Raw genomic sequence first — 18,098 nt, 5'->3', positions numbered from 1 at the left:
CCCCTTATCCCACGCAAGTCAAAAAGTGGCGTCCCTCCATGAGTCATCTCTTCAAGGGCTGGACCACGTTCATACTTTTTTTTTTTTTCTTAATCTGTTTCTGCTGATGTGCTCCATGCATTTAAAATAAATCCTTCTTTATAAATCTAATGGACTGCAGCTGAACAGCTGCCCAGGGCTCCTGTGTTAATGATGTCTCCTTCTGCCAATTCCTGTTCCAGATATGGCCGTCAAAAAAAAAATTATATATATTTGCCAGGCTGGGATGGAAGAAGAAGAACGCCCGGCAGGTCAACGAGTTGTTTTTAACCTTTGTGGAATAGCTTGGAAGACAATCTCTCCATCCACTGGGGTGTCAGGTTTGGTTTATGTGATCCCCCTTTGGTTTTTAGCTCCACCCGGCAATTTTCAGCTAATTCATGTTGTCTCCCTCTCCAGGGAAGGGAGCATTAGCATGGCAAAGAGTAATCTCTTCCAGGCAGGAACCATCTCATCAGTTCTTTGCTTGCCCAGCACCCTGCATAGTGGGTCCTGTCCACCACTGGGATGTCCGGGTGATGCTACCAGAGAAACGAACCATTAAAAAATGCAGGAACAGGTATAATTGTGAGAGAGTTTAGGGGCACTGAACAGCCTCACAAAAAGATGGCCTCAAACAGACTGCAGTAAAAGGGACATCTTAGCACATTATCAGGCTTGGCAATGAGGAGGCAACTCCTGCTGTTTTGGTACCCCCAAAGTTTGGGACCGGGAAAGAACAAGTATAGTGTCGTGAACTGGAATGTCACCATCCAAAACAGGATGTCGTCTGGATGCCAGGCTCGTGCCTGTATTGTTTTTTAAGAAACCACCAAGGCATCTTACTGATGACATGCTCTGGACCCTGCACCAACAAGTCGTGTGGTCAGCGATTTGACTCTGTGCTGTGAGTGATGATCCAGTGTTGACTCCAGGGATGCTGGACAGACACCTCTGTAGTGAGCGGCTCTCGTCCAAGAACTAAGTGACACCTGTCCTGCTTCTCTTGGGTGATGATCCACTAAGACTACAATCCAGGGAGCCCTGGCTGCAATTATTCAGGCTGAACTCTTCCCCGAACTTTCCCTTAGACTTGCTGCTTCTGCTTGTACAAGGGACAACCCTGACACAAAGCCCCATGTTTGGCCACTCATTTCGGAGCTGCAGGGGAGGCGTGGGATCTGGATCTGGAGCTGAACCTTGTGGGCTGGGTTCACCTCCAATGTCTATGGGATCTTTAGAGCAGTGGTGCTCAAGCTTTCAGCTCCATAGGCTAGATAAGTGGCATCAGGGCAGACTGCAGGCTTATTTAGTCTGGAGAAGGGAAGACTAAATAGGGATTTGATAGCAGCCTTCAGCTCCCTGCAGGGGGTTGCAAAGAGGATGGAGCTGGGCTGTTCTCAGCGGGGGCGGATGAGATGACCGAACAAGGAGCAATGGGCTCATGTTGCAGTTTAGGTTGGATATTAGGAAACTTTCTCACTAGGAGGGTGGTGAAGCACTGGAACAAGTTACCCAGAGAGGTGGTGGAGTCTCCCTCCTTGGAGGTTTTTAAGGCCCAGTTTGACAAAGCCTTGGCTAAGATGATATAGTTGGGCCTGGTCCTGCTTTGAGCAGGGGGTTGGACAAGATGTGACCTCCTGAGGTCCCGTCCAACCCTCATTTCCTATCTTTCTAAGATTTGAGGAAGAGGACTTGCCATGACGGCACTTGCTAATCCTCCTCTACAGCAAATCCCTTACAAGGCAAGTGAGAATCTTTAACATTCATTTGCCCAGCAAGTCACAAAAAGTAGGAGCTCAGAAACCTTATTTTCCAAAGCACCAATTATCTGCACAGGAACGGTTTTCTTTGAGAAGGCAGGCTTGTGATAGAAACATCTATCCGACAAAGGGAAAAGCCAGCGTGGTTTGGCTTCTGCTGCCCAGGCCATGTATCAGATCATCAGCACAGATGCACGGTACACCCTTCACCTCCAGCATGGAAAGTCTAAGCAAGTGACAAGGGAGCCAGGGGAAGGAACAGGAGGTGAATGCTTGGGAACAGGATTCAGGGCAAAAGTTTCTGCAGAGGGGAGAAGGAAGTCAGTGGCTGTTAAAGCACCTCAGTGTCTAGCATTCACCAGGAGCAGAAGAGCAGAGAGATAGTGTTTCAGATTTTCCTGCAGCGCTCTCCTAGATAGCCAACAACTCGTTCCTAACCCCTGCTGCTCCAGCTCTTGGCCCCATCCAACCTGAGCAGGACATGTGCCCAGGACGAGCGGCTGTGGATCCATGATTTTGAAATGAGGGGGTCTGAATTCTGCCCTCACTTCTATGAGGACGTTCCAGCTCCTCGCAGCATCCAGCACAGTGCTAGGCCTGGCCTGGATCTGTTAGCATGCAGGATCAGCTAGCATAAGTTAATTAACAGTTAGCAATCTGGGCTCATGGTAGAGGTGATCTCTTTTATTAGACCAAACAGATTTTGGCAAAAAAAAATCTTTAATTGCAAGCTTTTGGGCACAAACACCCTTCATCAGGCTAATATGCATCATCACAGAACCTCACAAGAGAGGTGAGAGACTCTTTAACAGATAAGACCTGCCAGCCCAGAGGAGTTTTCCATCTATCGACTCCTCTGTGAAATCCTATGAAATAAGAACTTGCATTTCAACCCAGGAGGACTTTTACAATCTTTTCTCTGATGCCTGATGAAGGGCGTTTGTGCCCGAAGCCTGATGAAGGGTGTTTGTGCCCAACAGCTTGCAATTAAAGGCATTTTTTTTGCAAAAATCTTGTTGGTCTAATAGGAGAGACCACCTCTACCATAAGCCCAGATTGCTTTCTCCTCTAGACCAATACAGCTACAACCTGGATACCTTACCAGTTAGCAGAAGTTTGCGTAAGACTGAAGCCTGCTTACCTGGGCTATGTTTTTACCCTCTTCCCGAAACAGCACGTACAACATCGAGCCCTCTGTAGCTCCTTCCCAGTCTCCAGCCCACTCTGTCAAATCCTGCAACACTTTTGCCAACCTGGTTTCTTATGGTCCAAGAACTATACAAGTACTGAGCACATGCACTCTCCCCCCTGGATTCCCCAGGGGCCAGGCAAATTGCAAATATAAAAAGGACTAGATCACCCTGCTTATAAAATATTGACCATGAAAGCAAACAGCCCTGCTTTGCCATTGGTTCACGCATTCCAGCCCCAACATGGCTCAGTGTTTTTGCAGAGCGAATAGATGTTGGTTTAAAGCCCAGCGCGGGCTCAGTGACCCTTTGGAAACTACATTACTGGGCTACACACATCTTACACAGCTCTACAAAGAGCTGATTTCCCACTGGAGAGCGCTGGCCGCACTCGCACTTCAACTCAATCAAAGCCGCCCTTCTTCGGGCCGACGCATCTACCCTGTAAATGTCATGTTTTATCTGGTATGGGGCAAGAGATGTGTCCTACTTTCCTACCGAGCAACTGTGCAGCTCCATCCCTGAGGGGCTGGAGGGTTTTTCCTTTTAAATGATTCAACAAAATGAGAGATGTCTTTTTTTTTTTAAACTTGACGGATTGCACTGGGGGAATTTCCTCAAGGCTCTCAGCCTAAGGGAAAAGGCTGAGCGCAATCTAGAGCCAGGGCTTGGCTCCAGGCAGATGTCATGCAAACCTCTCCAGAAAAGGTATTTCCATCCTGAACAGGATGTCTCAAGCTACTGCTAAGGCTCCCACAAACCACTGCCACCACATCTCATCCCGAACCCCATTTCCTTCGCTATCGGCCAGGCTGACAGTGCTGGAACTGGCAGTTGCGTCAAAATGGCAAATTTGAGAACTCTTTTTCCATGCCAAGCCCCTAAAGAAGTGGATGTCAGACTTTTTAGACTGAAGGAGCCCCTTGTTAGACACAAGGCACCCCTGATTAGACAATGCACCCCTCTTAGTTTTCACTCTGTTTGCAACTAGGGAAAAATAAGAGAGCCATTCTCCTATTGCAAAGAACTCAGCTTTGGGGTTTTCTTGTGAATCATGTTTGCACACCTACCAGTGTTAACAATGAGTGGCAACCTGAGGGCCCCCTGTAAAGGTCTCAAGGCACCCCAAGTTGTTGTGGCACCCTGGTTAAGAATCACTGCCCCCCAGTATTCAATTGAGCTGACTGAGGACAAGACAAGAACATTTCTGCCAGAAGGACTGGTCCAAGTCACCGATGCTGATATTACCAAGTGCGGTCAGTAGGTTTCAGAGGGAATAGCTCAGAGCTGTGAACCCGTCGGGTGTCAGTGAGTCATTTGGTCCTGTCCAGGGGGCCCCAGCACCACACAGGTTTGCAGCCAGGAGGGGTTTCAGTTTGAGAAATGGAAATGGAAATGCTGCAGCAGCCTTATTGCAGATGTGGAGCAATTCCCTAGTGAACACGGGCCTGCTCTGACCGGATGGAGACCACCTTCCTCCTAGCTCAGATGTCAAGTGAGGAGCGTGGAGGTGAGCGGCTGCCTAAGGCAAAACACAGGGCTGTTCCTGAGCTCCATACGACTCCCTCTGGAGCCTGGCAAGGGGAGGGCTAGCAGAAAAGACCCAGGTGCAGGCTGCAGCAACCATCAAGGTAACTAGGCTTGCTCAGCTGGGTTTAATGAAGCCATCTCCATCTTGTTCTGAAGAGCCGCAGCTGGCTCCATCTTCTAGCTCCCTGGAAAAGCCCCTTGCAGCGTTTAATCCTTGCTTGCAAACAGCTTTCTCTTATCTATAAGCACTGAAGCTTTTTATGGTTTGCCTACAAGCACAGGAACATTGGCTGGATTTGAAAGCCTGCAGGTGGGCTCTGAGCTCTGGGTCCCAGGACCTAGGCAGCCTCTATGCCCATTTTCTTTTCCAAGTTAAGTCATCATCACTGTGCTTTTATAGAGAGGGCTTGACTCTGACGCCTGCTGAAAGCAATGGAAAGTCTCCCCAGGACCAAAGCCATTCTACGTACCCTAAGTGAGCTCCCTTTCTATCCCCAGCCTCTAATCCAGTCTCTTCCTGCCCTTAGACTAGTGCTGCAAAACTTCTCCTTTGATGAAGCTTTCCCACCATCACCAGACCAGCATGCATTGCCTCAACCTATTACCCAGGAAACCCTGCCCCAACCAGAGCTACCAATAACTTGCCAAGGAAACCCCAAGAAATTCATTAGGGACTTGGCTACTGGCAAGCTGGTTTGGGTGGAAGGTGCACAGATACCACGGCTCTGCTGTCCAAGAGGGCTGAGAGGTCACAACACAACGGGCTCCAGCCAGCACAGCAACTGTTCAGCAGCCCAAAAGTCAGGCCATTTTGGGGGCATATTTTGTATGAATGGCTCATCCCCTTGGATATGGTGCTGCACAGGTATCACCGACCCACAGCTCTCTGGGGCAGCTCTTCTGCTTGTTCAAATCGGTGCAGCACCATTGATTGCAGCTGGGGAAGGATGCGAGCCCTCAATCCAAAAGCAGTTGCAGACTCTCATCTGTAAGACCCTGCTGCAATCTAGTGCAGGGAGCTCAGGGTTAAACACTGGGTGCAATGCTGTCTGTCCATGTCTCTGTTACTGCTTTGCTATGGGACCCCGGGCAAGACACCTCACTTTTCTGTGCCTCAGTTTCCACATCTCTAAGCATGCTAATGCTGACTTGCTCTTGGGAAGGTTGTTCTTGGGAAGAGATGAATTGCCCTCAAGTCCTGATTAGCAAAGGCATCTAAAGAGGTTGGGATTTCCCTCCTGTAGCCAAGTATCTAACTCTACTTGGGTTCCTGTCTGCCTGCTTAGGTATCTAAATGCCTTTGAAGCTCTGGCTCTAATACAGAATAATATGATTGTTTCCTCTAGGCATCAGAAAACTACCCTGTGCCTGCTTAGGTCTCCACATAGGAAGCAATTTCCACGCAACAGAGAAGATGAGTGCGTTTTGAACTCAGCACTTTCCTCCCTTACTCAGGGTCTGCGTTGTTATATTACCCCTTTGCCCTGTCATCCTCGACTCACGGACCCCCATGTGCCCACAACACAGGGACTTAGGCCTCCTTTTGCAGGGAGCCTTAGCGACAGCAACAAAATTTCAGGCTTGCAAAAGTGGAGGTCAGCGTCTGAAAAATCAAGCCCTCGGTCTTCAAGCGGTGGCAGCAGCATTAGCTGCAAAAAGCTACCACGTTAGAAAACAGCCAGAACCAGCTTGTCAGGGATTCATTTTGCTGCAAACTTTTAGCAACCAAACCACAGAATGGATGTAGCTGGAGAATGAGTGTAGAGTAGGAAGAAAGCCGCAAAAGCAAACTGCAGGGATTTTTTTTAATTATTATTATTCCTTCTGCTAAGCTTCTGGCACCACCTTTTGGAACAGGACATTATTACATCCAAGCTCATGCCGGTTTTCTTTGTGTGTTCCAGCGGGCTCCTCTCTTGCACAGAACGATCAAGCATGGACAAAAGTGACTGAACAGAGGCCATGCTTGCAGGGCTGGTTCATTAGTTGCTGATAGCACTCACATCCCTCAAGCCCCAGCACTTTTGCAAACAAGATGAAACTAAGGGCATTCAGAGATGCTGTACTTGTCACAACCTGCAACTGGGTTTCTATGCTTGGGACCTTCCATCCTTGGGCCAGCTAAGTAGGCTGCGCGCATGTATTGTGTGCAAGCACCTTGGTGAGGCGGACGGGAGCTGCAGTAGGAGCCCTGAGGGTGTGCACTGTGCAGTGATGATGCATGGAAGGATGGAGCAATAAATCCACACTGAAGTTCGGAGGCATGGGACGATCAGCTTCCCCATTCCAGTTCCCAATTCCCTCACCCACCTTACCAGTTACAGCCCCATGATCATTACAAGTCCTCCAAGTCTGACACGTGCAAGAAGCAAAAGTGTCCCCCTTGCCAGGGCAGAGCCAGCTCTGCCAGGCTTTTGAGTGCTAAGGCAGGTCAATTAAACCAATATTGGCTCTAATTAGCACTCCCACCAGCTGTTTGAAGTGGACATGGCCAGATTCTCTCCCGCCTTGGAGGACATCAAAGAAATCCTTCCCATTCCTCCCCTGATGGCTGAGAGCCACGCACTGGGGGCAAGCCAGGGGCAAGTGGAGCATGGAAAAGACAGGATTGATCACTGCATGTGATGACCATGGGGTGTGAAGCCATTTTCCATTCCTCTCCCTCTGATCGGCGCACCGTAATGCTTTCTCTGTCACAGGGTCTAAGCTAATGCTCATCTAGGTTAAGCTGTTCCTCCATCTCTTTCATACATGATCCTGGCCTGAGTGTCTTAAAGGGAAAACTGAGGACAGCAGGTGGGTTATCTTTTCCTGACCTGTCACCTTATGTGGGTGGGCTGGACAAAACAACCGAATCGTACTAATCCTACATGCAAACACAACACTTCCTAGCTCCAAATGAGGAGAATACCTGTAGAAAGTCAGCACAACCTTTGCAAGCCTCATCAGGGAGCAAAGCTGCTTTGATTGTATGTGGCAAATGCTACTGAAGTAGTACCTGGCCCACAGACTGTGGACTTGATTCCAGTTTTCTCCAGCGCTGGGACTCTGTTTATAGCACCTTCGATATGCTGCATGAAAACATCCCAGTCCAGATCAAAGAGGCCAAAGGCGAATTTGTCAGATACCTGGTGGGGGAAGAGGAAGACAGCTGAGTGAAGAGGGTTCTTTTATAACACATACCCTTATTTTGGGAGCTCCTGATGGGCTGTTTCCTGTAGGGTGCCTGCTGAAGCCAGTGGGAGCTTAGGGATTGACGCCTCGAAAAACCAGTCACAAGGAGCAACCTCAGGGACCCTTGAAGTCAAAGGGAGTTTTGGCATTGTCTCAAATAGTGCCATGATTTTGCCAGAGCCCATGTTAACTGCTTAGTGAAGGGGCAGCCCCCTTGTGATCTTGCCCAAGGTCACTCCTGGGATCTTTGGCATGGGTGAGACTGGATAAGGGACTTTTGAGATCCCTCTCTCCTTGCTGGCCCTTTTCAAGCGGGGTTGCTTCTTGTGCAGACCTTTCCCAGATCCAAAGACCACCAGCTTTCAAATTGCATCCTACCCTACCCACGGGACCCAGCTGATTCAATACAAAGGGTCCTGGTTCCTGGCTTTCAGGCATGAGCGAGAGCTCAAGGACTCATTTCTGCCCCTTCTTTGTCAAACCAGGTTTCCCAGGAATGTGTTTCATTTCTTATGAAAGCCTCTCCTCACTACTCACCTCCTCCCAGAAGATTGGATTTGACTCGTATCCGCCCACAGAGAGGGCATCGCCTTGGAGACGAAGATACAGGAATGTTCTGGAGATTTGCTTTGCAGTGACATTATAAATTAACCATATAGGGAACCTAATTATTTGTCCTCATGGCCTCATCCACCTCGTCCCCCTTGGGTCTCATTGCATAACCTGCCAGAACATCAAACACAGCCCTGGCTTTTCTGGCGTGACAGGTCCACAGTGCAAAGAGTGGAAGAAGACAATTCTGGCAGGTCATTCATTATCTGCCTCACTTCTGGCCAAAAATTGGCAAAAGGAACTGTAGCATCCTCTCCCAGCAATCCTTCTTCAGCTGTATTCCTCCACCGGCTCCCTGCTCCTTTGCCCATATTGCCACCCCCTAACTCTATGCCAGCACTGGGCTAATGATATAATTACCGAGCTCCCTCAACAGGAGAGAGACACTAAGCCACTGTTGCACAGCGTGGTGTTTATAGCCACTCTGATGATATTGCTGTATTTTTTTTAACCACAATGTTTTCCCTCATTATTTACAATCCCATATTCCCTTTCGAGTTTCCAACCATATGTTCGCACTGGCATGCACTAGTTTGTTACTTTTGGGTTGCTCAAGAGTGATGGCACTGAACACACCTAAATGTCATTGCAGGATAGAGACAGAGCGGACTTCCATAGTATGGCTGTGACCAGCTCGAGGCACACGAGGGTTAAGCAGATAGCACTGTTTTATTTTAAAGCATGGCAGTCTCTTTTTTTGTGTGTGTGCAGACTTGGCAAACAGGCATTGAGAAGAAAGACTGGCGGCAGCCAGTCACGATGAATTAGCTTCAGTGCTGGGCCCTTCCTGAGCCCCCTGCCTGGGTCCTGGTTAGAGTACGGCTCAGACACCAGCAAAACAAGATTAGCAGCAGACATGATACATGTGGAGCTCTGAGGTGTGCACTGCCAGAAGGCAAAGGGAGGTTAAGCAGCTGCAGAAGATGTTGATACGATTAAATAAGCTGAGTCTTAATTCGCTAAGCAGGTTCCCCGTGTGTGCCGGCCCCAGACCAACAGAGCAAGCCAGGCCGGGCTGAATAGAAGCTGGTTTCTATCCTGACGGAGGCTGAAGATTAACCACTTACAAAACAGTCCCAAATTGACCCCATAACTCCTTCCCCCGAACCACCCCTGAGTGGCTATGGAAGGCATGGAGATGGCACTCAATTAGTACAATGTCACTGCTACGATTGTATTAAACACAGCGATGGGACCATCATTTTCTAGGCGCTCCTGTAACAAGGCATGAGAAGATAGTCTACTGAGAACTGGCCGACTGGGGAACCAATGCGTTTCAATGCAATTTATGGGAAGACGTATTTATTTCTCTCCTACCCCACTAACACAGAGAGGTGAAGGGGTACAACGATCCTGTCTCTCATGCATGGAGAGCAGTGGACTGGTTTTCTTAAACGGTATACATGCAGATGTGTAAGTAGTACAAGTAGAATGATTATAGGGTCTACTATATTATCCACTAATATCCAGTATTATCCACTAATAATTCTTAGCATTTTAATAATAGACGCGTAGTTAGTGGATAGGGATACCGCCCTACAAAACCTATTCTCAACCCAGCCATTGACTTGCGAGGAAGCCTTGGGCAACAGACCTTTTCCCCCACTTCCACAATTTGTCTGCCTCATCATCCATGTGAGTTGTAAACTCTTCGGGGCACGGACCATCTCGGAGCGTATTTGTTTGGCAGCACAAAGGGGGCCCAATTTTGGTCGGGACAGCTAAAAACCGGTGTAATATAAATAACCATCTTATCAATAAATGACCCCTTAACATCAGCTGTCAAGGAATCTAAATGTAAAAAATAATACTCATCTTGGTCAAACACTTTGCAATTGCCTGTAGAAAACTCTAGCCAGGGTTTAGTAATGTTATGACACGATGCGAAAGGTATCGCAGTGTTTAGGCTCTGACTCAGCGAAGCGTTTAAACACACATTTGCCTTAAGTATGTGTTTAATCAGCTTCTATTCAACCCAGTGTCTAAGCACATGTTTAAATCTCTCTGAAGCCTGAAAGAGAAGGCGAATGACATTTCTACATGCTCCAGGTCCAATTTTGCCCTGCTTTAATCCTCTCTGTAGCCCCACTAAGCCCTGTGGGCAGGTCTGTGGCAGAGCCAGCCCCTCGGTATCAATTTGGCTGATGCTTTGTGCAGGACTGGCCTGCCTAAACCTTCCCACGTTTGAAGCCAGTGTAGGTGGATGATCGCTGAGGTTTCCTGAAAGACGTCCTTCTCTGTACAGAGCTCGTGTTGCCCAAGAGAGACATCTAGCTGCAAATGGAGGGATGAGCTCTGCCCAGGCAACATTTGTCTCGGAAAGGTACAGGTTACTGCGCGGAGATGGCGCAGGGGGCACAGGCTCAGACACAACTGGGATCTGCTCACACAAGCACTGTGTGAAACAGGTGATGTGCTCTTTCCACGGCAAAGAGAGGGACCAGAGAGGGCGTTCTCAATCTTACTGCTTCGTGATGCTCTTAAGTACCCACAGAGCACTGTGGGCAAAGACAGCCAGTAAGCATTTGCACAATCATCTTGCAAAGAAAACCCACGCCATGCATGTTCCCTCTTATTTCCTTATTCATGCACGTTTGGGGGTAGGAAAGGAAAAAAAAATGTTAGAGACTTGGATCCTAAGATTTGGGAAAATCAGAAGTCCCCACATCCTGGCCCAAGTCCCTTCTGCAACATGCCCAGTAGCACATGGTGGGTCGCAAGCCTGCCAGGCACAGAAGAGGAGCGACGGACTAACCTGAATGCCCTCTATCCGCTCGGTCACCACATACGCATGATGCATTGCCACCAGGGGCACGCTGACGCCAGCCATCTGACCTAGGGCCCGGGCCCACACACCTGTCCAAAACAAAAAACCCCACTAAAATAATCTACCTCTTAGTGAAGAAGAGTGTCCATCACTCAGGTCACCACTGGACTGCGTGGGGATCTTCAGGCAGAGACCTGCAGCTCAGAGAGCATTCAGACAACCGCCAGATGGGTTTAAACAGGGAATGAGCCAGGCTCTTTGACTCGCATGCAACCCAAAACCAGGTCCTTCCCCTCCCTGATTATAGCTATGGTCAACCAAAGTGTGGCCCGTATATGTCAGAGGCTAGACAAACCCTAGTAATCATTGGGACAGGAAGGGTAAGTGTCATCCTGGCATGTCCCCAAGGGGAAGATCGATGGGTAAGTGGCTTTTATTCCCTACCTGCACAGTTCACCACGCAGGGAGTCTGGATGGTCCCATAGCTTGTTTCCACGGCAGTTACCCTCTGCACACCAAAGTCATCAGCTCTGACCTGGATACCGGTCACCGGGCAATTCTCTATTACCTGCAGACACATAAATCACCTGTGCCACTGGAGCTGGAATGACGTGCCAGATCATCAGACCACTGCTATTGCCCAGTCCAGGTCTGCAGCCACGATGCCTTCGTTCCTATCTAGGAAAGGCTTGACCGAAACAGAGATCTCTCACTGATCATTTTCTTTCACTTCCATAAAATCATGACTATCCCTGGTGGGTAATTAAATCCTCCTCTTTAATTGGGGGCTTCAATTACTTGCCAGCACAGTTACTTATATGTGATTTTAAATTGCAGAAAGCTCTTATTATTTATTTGTATTGTAGCAGCACAGAGGAACCTCAGTCCTGGACCAAGCCTCCGTTACAGGAAGGACGGTACCCGCATGCAGCAATATGATGATCCCTGACCCAAGGGGCGTAGTACATGTTATCAACTCGATAGTCCTGAAAAAGCTGTGTTGGGATCTCTCCCATCTCATCTGTATTTCCCCGAGTCTTGTAGCTCCTTTACAAATCCAGTGCTGTCTCTCTACCCGATGAGATACAGTTGGGCTGTCCTTCCAACCAAGCCAGTCAGGGCTGTATCCTCATCACCCAAAAGAAGTGCTGCTAAGCAGAGCAAGACAGCTCAGAAAACACCTGGAGCTGGTTCATGAGTGCCATGGGGAAATTGTTTCATCTGTGTCATCAAAGGTGTCAAGAAGAGGTTGGATAAGTATTGATCGGGAATGATCTAGGGGTAGCTATGCCTGTGCTATGCTATGCTTCGCTTCCCATGCTTCTCGCCTTTGCTGGTTGCTACAAGGGGCCTGGAAGGGATTTTTTTTCCCTTCCTGTTGCTACATGTGGGGTTTTTTTGCCTTCCTCACTGGGTGGTGGCTGAAACCCAGGCTGGACGGTTTGACCGGGGGGCCAGTTACCAAAGCGCCTCTGGCAGTTGCTGCCCTGGTAAGTGTTGTGCAGGTACCAGCAGGATCCATTGTGCCATCCTTAGGGACGTAGAGCGTGCCATACAGGTCATCCACATTCATCAGTGGATACAGGTCCTTCGTTTCTGCGGGGGACAGGACATAGGACTCTACGCCATACACCTTACCCAGCTAAAATGAGATACAGAACAGATGTGTTAGAGCAAGCAGGATAGACCGGTGATGTGTCTTCGGTTTTCTGCACAACAACCGACAGTAATAATGAGACAACACAATGCACCTCTGGGTCCCAGATAGCAGACAGGCTAGGTCTAGCTATGAGCACTGCTGCAGTGCGGCTCTAACTGGCTCCTGTGGGATTCTCAAAATGCAGAACATGGCAAACACCTCTAGCAAGCTCCCACCCCATTGAAAGAGATAGGGCCCTCTTCCTATGCACCTGTGCAACTTATGATGTACTAAACAGACAGTATTTTGATATGTATGTTAGGAATGTATGGAGAAAATTATGATGTACTAAACAGAAACGGGCAAAACTCCAGGAATAGGTTTGGTTGTGCAAAGCCCAAACTGGGGATGCGTTTGATTTGGGGATCTGTATATCTAAGACCTATGTATCTTTTGCATACATAAATATATGCATGCGTGTGTGTGTATACACACACCACACATGCACACGCACAATATACAGTGGGGCAGGAGGATACCTAATGGGCCATGACAATGTGCATTTTTCCCGTACCGGGGAGGATGATAACTTGTGAAACCATGATCCCTGGCAAACCTGCACAGAGAGCTGTGTCACAACCCAATTAAGTAGTGCCCATGTCACAAGCAAGAGATACCAGTTAAAGCAGTTCTATTTTGCACTAGGTTAACTAAGGGTTAACAAAATGATAACAACAGCCTTCTTTGCTCTGCGTGTCAGCGAAAAGAGATTTATAACTGCGACACTAACTAGAAATGAAACTTAGCCTTCTGTGCTTTACATAAATCATTATAATTGGTCAAAGAAAACAGGGAGTAGCCCTATAAAATTACCCTAGCGAAAACCACTATATAATTGGTGATTCTAATTAAATTTATGACGTGGCGAAAACCAATTGGCTATTACACAAATAAAACCCACATACACTTCCGCAAAGACGAAGAAGGGGAACCTCCGCACACACCTTGGAGACCTCTGAATGTACGTGTCAGAGTAACTAACAATTTGATCACTTGTCAGTCGTCCCCACCCCCGTTTCGACCCAATCTCAGATGTAAATCAACGACTGCTGGCCCGACCATTTCTGCCCAACCATTTCCGAACACTTATGCAGACCGACCTACGAACTCTTACACTGTAACTAACCAAGTACCTCTGACCTCCGTTATTCACCACCTTGACGGCGTGAGTAAACAATCTCGCTTTGTAACCGATAAGCGTCCGCCTAATTAATTCCACTCCAAGCGTCACAAGTACCCGCCTGACGGCCTTCTAAGGCTCCCGGACTCCTTGCTGCAGTGCACGGCAGCGACAAGCTGCTCCCTTTCATTTCATTACTGAGAACAGCATAGAGGTTTTGTTGGCTTTAGTACTGTGACTCTCAGCTCGGCAGCATGGGAGGCCTCTTTCACCATGCATGTAGTAGCCACCAGTGGGATTGGTTTCTAGCCAAAACCGTCTCTCAGCTATAATGTGAGTCTGCGCTAGCACTGCACAAGATAACCATGGTCTGTGCAAACTCAACTGTTAGGAATCACAAGGTGAGCTACAGCCACCCTCACCTCTCTGGGGTCTCTGATCCCCACTCCCACCTCTCCCCTTCCTCAGTTATCATCACTGTGCTTTTATAGAGAGGGCTTGACTCTGACACCTACTGAAAGCAATGGAAAGCCTCCCCGGGACCAAAGCCATTCCATGTACCCTAAGTGAGCTTCCTTTCTATTCCCAGCCTCTAATCCAGACTCTTCCTGCCCTTAGACTAGTGCTGCAAAACTTCTCCTTTGATGAAGCTTTCCCACCATCACCAGACCAGCATGCATTGCCTCAACCTATTACCCAGGAAAACCTGCCCCAACCAGAGCTACCGATAACTTGCCAAGGGAACCCCAAGAAATTCATTAGGGACTTGGCTACTGGCAAGCTGGTTTGGGTGGAAGGTGCACAGATACGGCGCGGATGGGCAGCAGCACACAACCCCCAAGTAATTAGACCTCCCCAAAATCCCTTCACATGGCTAGTGGATAACATCCACCCCAACTCATTTGGAGAGGAAGGCAGGATGACTCCCGCTTACAGACATGAGCCTCTTGTACTCGTCCAGCCAAGCTGGTTTGGGTGGAAGGTGCACAGATACCACGGCTCTGCTGTCCAAGAGGGCTGAGAGGTCACAACACAACGGGCTCCAGCCAGCACAGCAACTGTTCAGCAGCCCAAAAGTCAGGCCATTTTGGGGGCATATTTTGTATGAATGGCTCATCCCCTTGGATATGGTGCTGCACAGGTATCACCGACCCACAGCTCTCTGGGGCAGCTCTTCTGCTTGTTCAAATCGGTGCAGCACCATTGATTGCAGCTGGGGAAGGATGCGAGCCCTCAATCCAAAAGCAGTTGCAGACTCTCATCTGTAAGACCCTGCTGCAATCTAGTGCAGGGAGCTCAGGGTTAAACACTGGGTGCAATGCTGTCTGTCCATGTCTCTGTTACTGCTTTGCTATGGGACCCCGGGCAAGACACCTCACTTTTCTGTGCCTCAGTTTCCACATCTCTAAGCATGCTAATGCTGACTTGCTCTTGGGAAGGTTGTTCTTGGGAAGAGATGAATTGCCCTCAAGTCCTGATTAGCAAAGGCATCTAAAGAGGTTGGGATTTCCCTCCTGTAGCCAAGTATCTAACTCTACTTGGGTTCCTGTCTGCCTGCTTAGGTATCTAAATGCCTTTGAAGCTCTGGCTCTAATACAGAATAATATGATTGTTTCCTCTAGGCATCAGAAAACTACCCTGTGCCTGCTTAGGTCTCCACATAGGAAGCAATTTCCACGCAACAGAGAAGATGAGTGCGTTTTGAACTCAGCACTTTCCTCCCTTACTCAGGGTCTGCGTTGTTATATTACCCCTTTGCCCTGTCATCCTCGACTCACGGACCCCCATGTGCCCACAACACAGGGACTTAGGCCTCCTTTTGCAGGGAGCCTTAGCGACAGCAACAAAATTTCAGGCTTGCAAAAGTGGAGGTCAGCGTCTGAAAAATCAAGCCCTCGGTCTTCAAGCGGTGGCAGCAGCATTAGCTGCAAAAAGCTACCACGTTAGAAAACAGCCAGAACCAGCTTGTCAGGGATTCATTTTGCTGCAAACTTTTAGCAACCAAACCACAGAATGGATGTAGCTGGAGAATGAGTGTAGAGTAGGAAGAAAGCCGCAAAAGCAAACTGCAGGGATTTTTTTTAATTATTATTATTCCTTCTGCTAAGCTTCTGGCACCACCTTTTGGAACAGGACATTATTACATCCAAGCTCATGCCGGTTTTCTTTGTGTGTTCCAGCGGGCTCCTCTCTTGCACAGAACGATCAAGCATGGACAAAAGTGACTGAACAGAGGCCATGCTTGCAGGGCTGGTTCATTAGTTGCTGATAGCACTCACATCCCTCAAGCCCCAGCACTTTTGCAAACAAGATGAAACTAAGGGCATTCAGAGATGCTGTACTTGTCACAACCTGCAACTGGGTTTCTATGCTTGGGACCTTCCATCCTTGGGCCAGCTAAGTAGGCTGCGCGCATGTATTGTGTGCAAGCACCTTGGTGAGGCGGACGGGAGCTGCAGTAGGAGCCCTGAGGGTGTGCACTGTGCAGTGATGATGCATGGAAGGATGGAGCAATAAATCCACACTGAAGTTCGGAGGCATGGGACGATCAGCTTCCCCATTCCAGTTCCCAATTCCCTCACCCACCTTACCAGTTACAGCCCCATGATCATTACAAGTCCTCCAAGTCTGACACGTGCAAGAAGCAAAAGTGTCCCCCTTGCCAGGGCAGAGCCAGCTCTGCCAGGCTTTTGAGTGCTAAGGCAGGTCAATTAAACCAATATTGGCTCTAATTAGCACTCCCACCAGCTGTTTGAAGTGGACATGGCCAGATTCTCTCCCGCCTTGGAGGACATCAAAGAAATCCTTCCCATTCCTCCCCTGATGGCTGAGAGCCACGCACTGGGGGCAAGCCAGGGGCAAGTGGAGCATGGAAAAGACAGGATTGATCACTGCATGTGATGACCATGGGGTGTGAAGCCATTTTCCATTCCTCTCCCTCTGATCGGCGCACCGTAATGCTTTCTCTGTCACAGGGTCTAAGCTAATGCTCATCTAGGTTAAGCTGTTCCTCCATCTCTTTCATACATGATCCTGGCCTGAGTGTCTTAAAGGGAAAACTGAGGACAGCAGGTGGGTTATCTTTTCCTGACCTGTCACCTTATGTGGGTGGGCTGGACAAAACAACCGAATCGTACTAATCCTACATGCAAACACAACACTTCCTAGCTCCAAATGAGGAGAATACCTGTAGAAAGTCAGCACAACCTTTGCAAGCCTCATCAGGGAGCAAAGCTGCTTTGATTGTATGTGGCAAATGCTACTGAAGTAGTACCTGGCCCACAGACTGTGGACTTGATTCCAGTTTTCTCCAGCGCTGGGACTCTGTTTATAGCACCTTCGATATGCTGCATGAAAACATCCCAGTCCAGATCAAAGAGGCCAAAGGCGAATTTGTCAGATACCTGGTGGGGGAAGAGGAAGACAGCTGAGTGAAGAGGGTTCTTTTATAACACATACCCTTATTTTGGGAGCTCCTGATGGGCTGTTTCCTGTAGGGTGCCTGCTGAAGCCAGTGGGAGCTTAGGGATTGACGCCTCGAAAAACCAGTCACAAGGAGCAACCTCAGGGACCCTTGAAGTCAAAGGGAGTTTTGGCATTGTCTCAAATAGTGCCATGATTTTGCCAGAGCCCATGTTAACTGCTTAGTGAAGGGGCAGCCCCCTTGTGATCTTGCCCAAGGTCACTCCTGGGATCTTTGGCATGGGTGAGACTGGATAAGGGACTTTTGAGATCCCTCTCTCCTTGCTGGCCCTTTTCAAGCGGGGTTGCTTCTTGTGCAGACCTTTCCCAGATCCAAAGACCACCAGCTTTCAAATTGCATCCTACCCTACCCACGGGACCCAGCTGATTCAATACAAAGGGTCCTGGTTCCTGGCTTTCAGGCATGAGCGAGAGCTCAAGGACTCATTTCTGCCCCTTCTTTGTCAAACCAGGTTTCCCAGGAATGTGTTTCATTTCTTATGAAAGCCTCTCCTCACTACTCACCTCCTCCCAGAAGATTGGATTTGACTCGTATCCGCCCACAGAGAGGGCATCGCCTTGGAGACGAAGATACACTGAAGCATCGTGATCTCGAACATTCGGCATATTCTAAAAATAAGTAGAGAGGAATAGCATCAAGCCGTGGCAGGAGAAAGCCAATCATGCCTAGTGGAGTCACCTGAGCAGCTTCTGTCCTGGGATCCTGCGCCAGCGGGCACACCAGAGCTGCGTGGAGAACCAT

General features: G+C 48.8%; 2 protein-coding genes across 2 annotated transcripts in view; both read right to left on the bottom strand.

Moving 5' to 3' along the window:
* LOC102387705 (sarcosine dehydrogenase, mitochondrial) overlaps positions 1-15,640 on the bottom strand; it is a 71,875-nt gene extending 56,235 nt beyond the window's left edge. The window contains exons 1-7 of the mRNA XM_014522801.2: positions 15,601-15,640; positions 14,808-14,890; positions 12,517-12,696; positions 11,499-11,622; positions 11,010-11,143; positions 8,213-8,302; positions 7,500-7,629 (exon numbers count right to left, since the gene is read on the bottom strand). Of these exons, the coding sequence (XP_014378287.1) occupies positions 7,500-7,629; positions 8,213-8,302; positions 11,010-11,143; positions 11,499-11,622; positions 12,517-12,696; positions 14,808-14,890; positions 15,601-15,640 (781 nt within the window). The remainder of the gene's footprint in view (positions 1-7,499; positions 7,630-8,212; positions 8,303-11,009; positions 11,144-11,498; positions 11,623-12,516; positions 12,697-14,807; positions 14,891-15,600) is intronic.
* Positions 15,641-17,094: 1,454 nt separating this feature from the next.
* On the bottom strand, positions 17,095-17,964 carry LOC112551262 (sarcosine dehydrogenase, mitochondrial-like). The gene is made up of 2 exons (XM_025211272.1): positions 17,861-17,964; positions 17,095-17,277 (listed from the first exon to the last, which is right to left on the bottom strand). The coding sequence occupies exons 1-2, from the start codon at positions 17,960-17,962 to the stop codon at positions 17,095-17,097; spliced, it is 285 nt and encodes a 94-aa protein (XP_025067057.1). The 5' UTR covers positions 17,963-17,964.
* Between the last annotated feature and the right edge of the window lie 134 nt (positions 17,965-18,098).

Source organism: Alligator sinensis, unplaced genomic scaffold, assembly GCF_000455745.1.
Source record: "Alligator sinensis unplaced genomic scaffold, ASM45574v1 scaffold829_1, whole genome shotgun sequence".
NCBI classification, from domain to species: domain Eukaryota; kingdom Metazoa; phylum Chordata; order Crocodylia; family Alligatoridae; genus Alligator; species Alligator sinensis.
The sequence above is the reverse complement of the archived record's forward strand: the minus strand, read 5'-3'. Positions and strand labels throughout refer to the sequence as shown.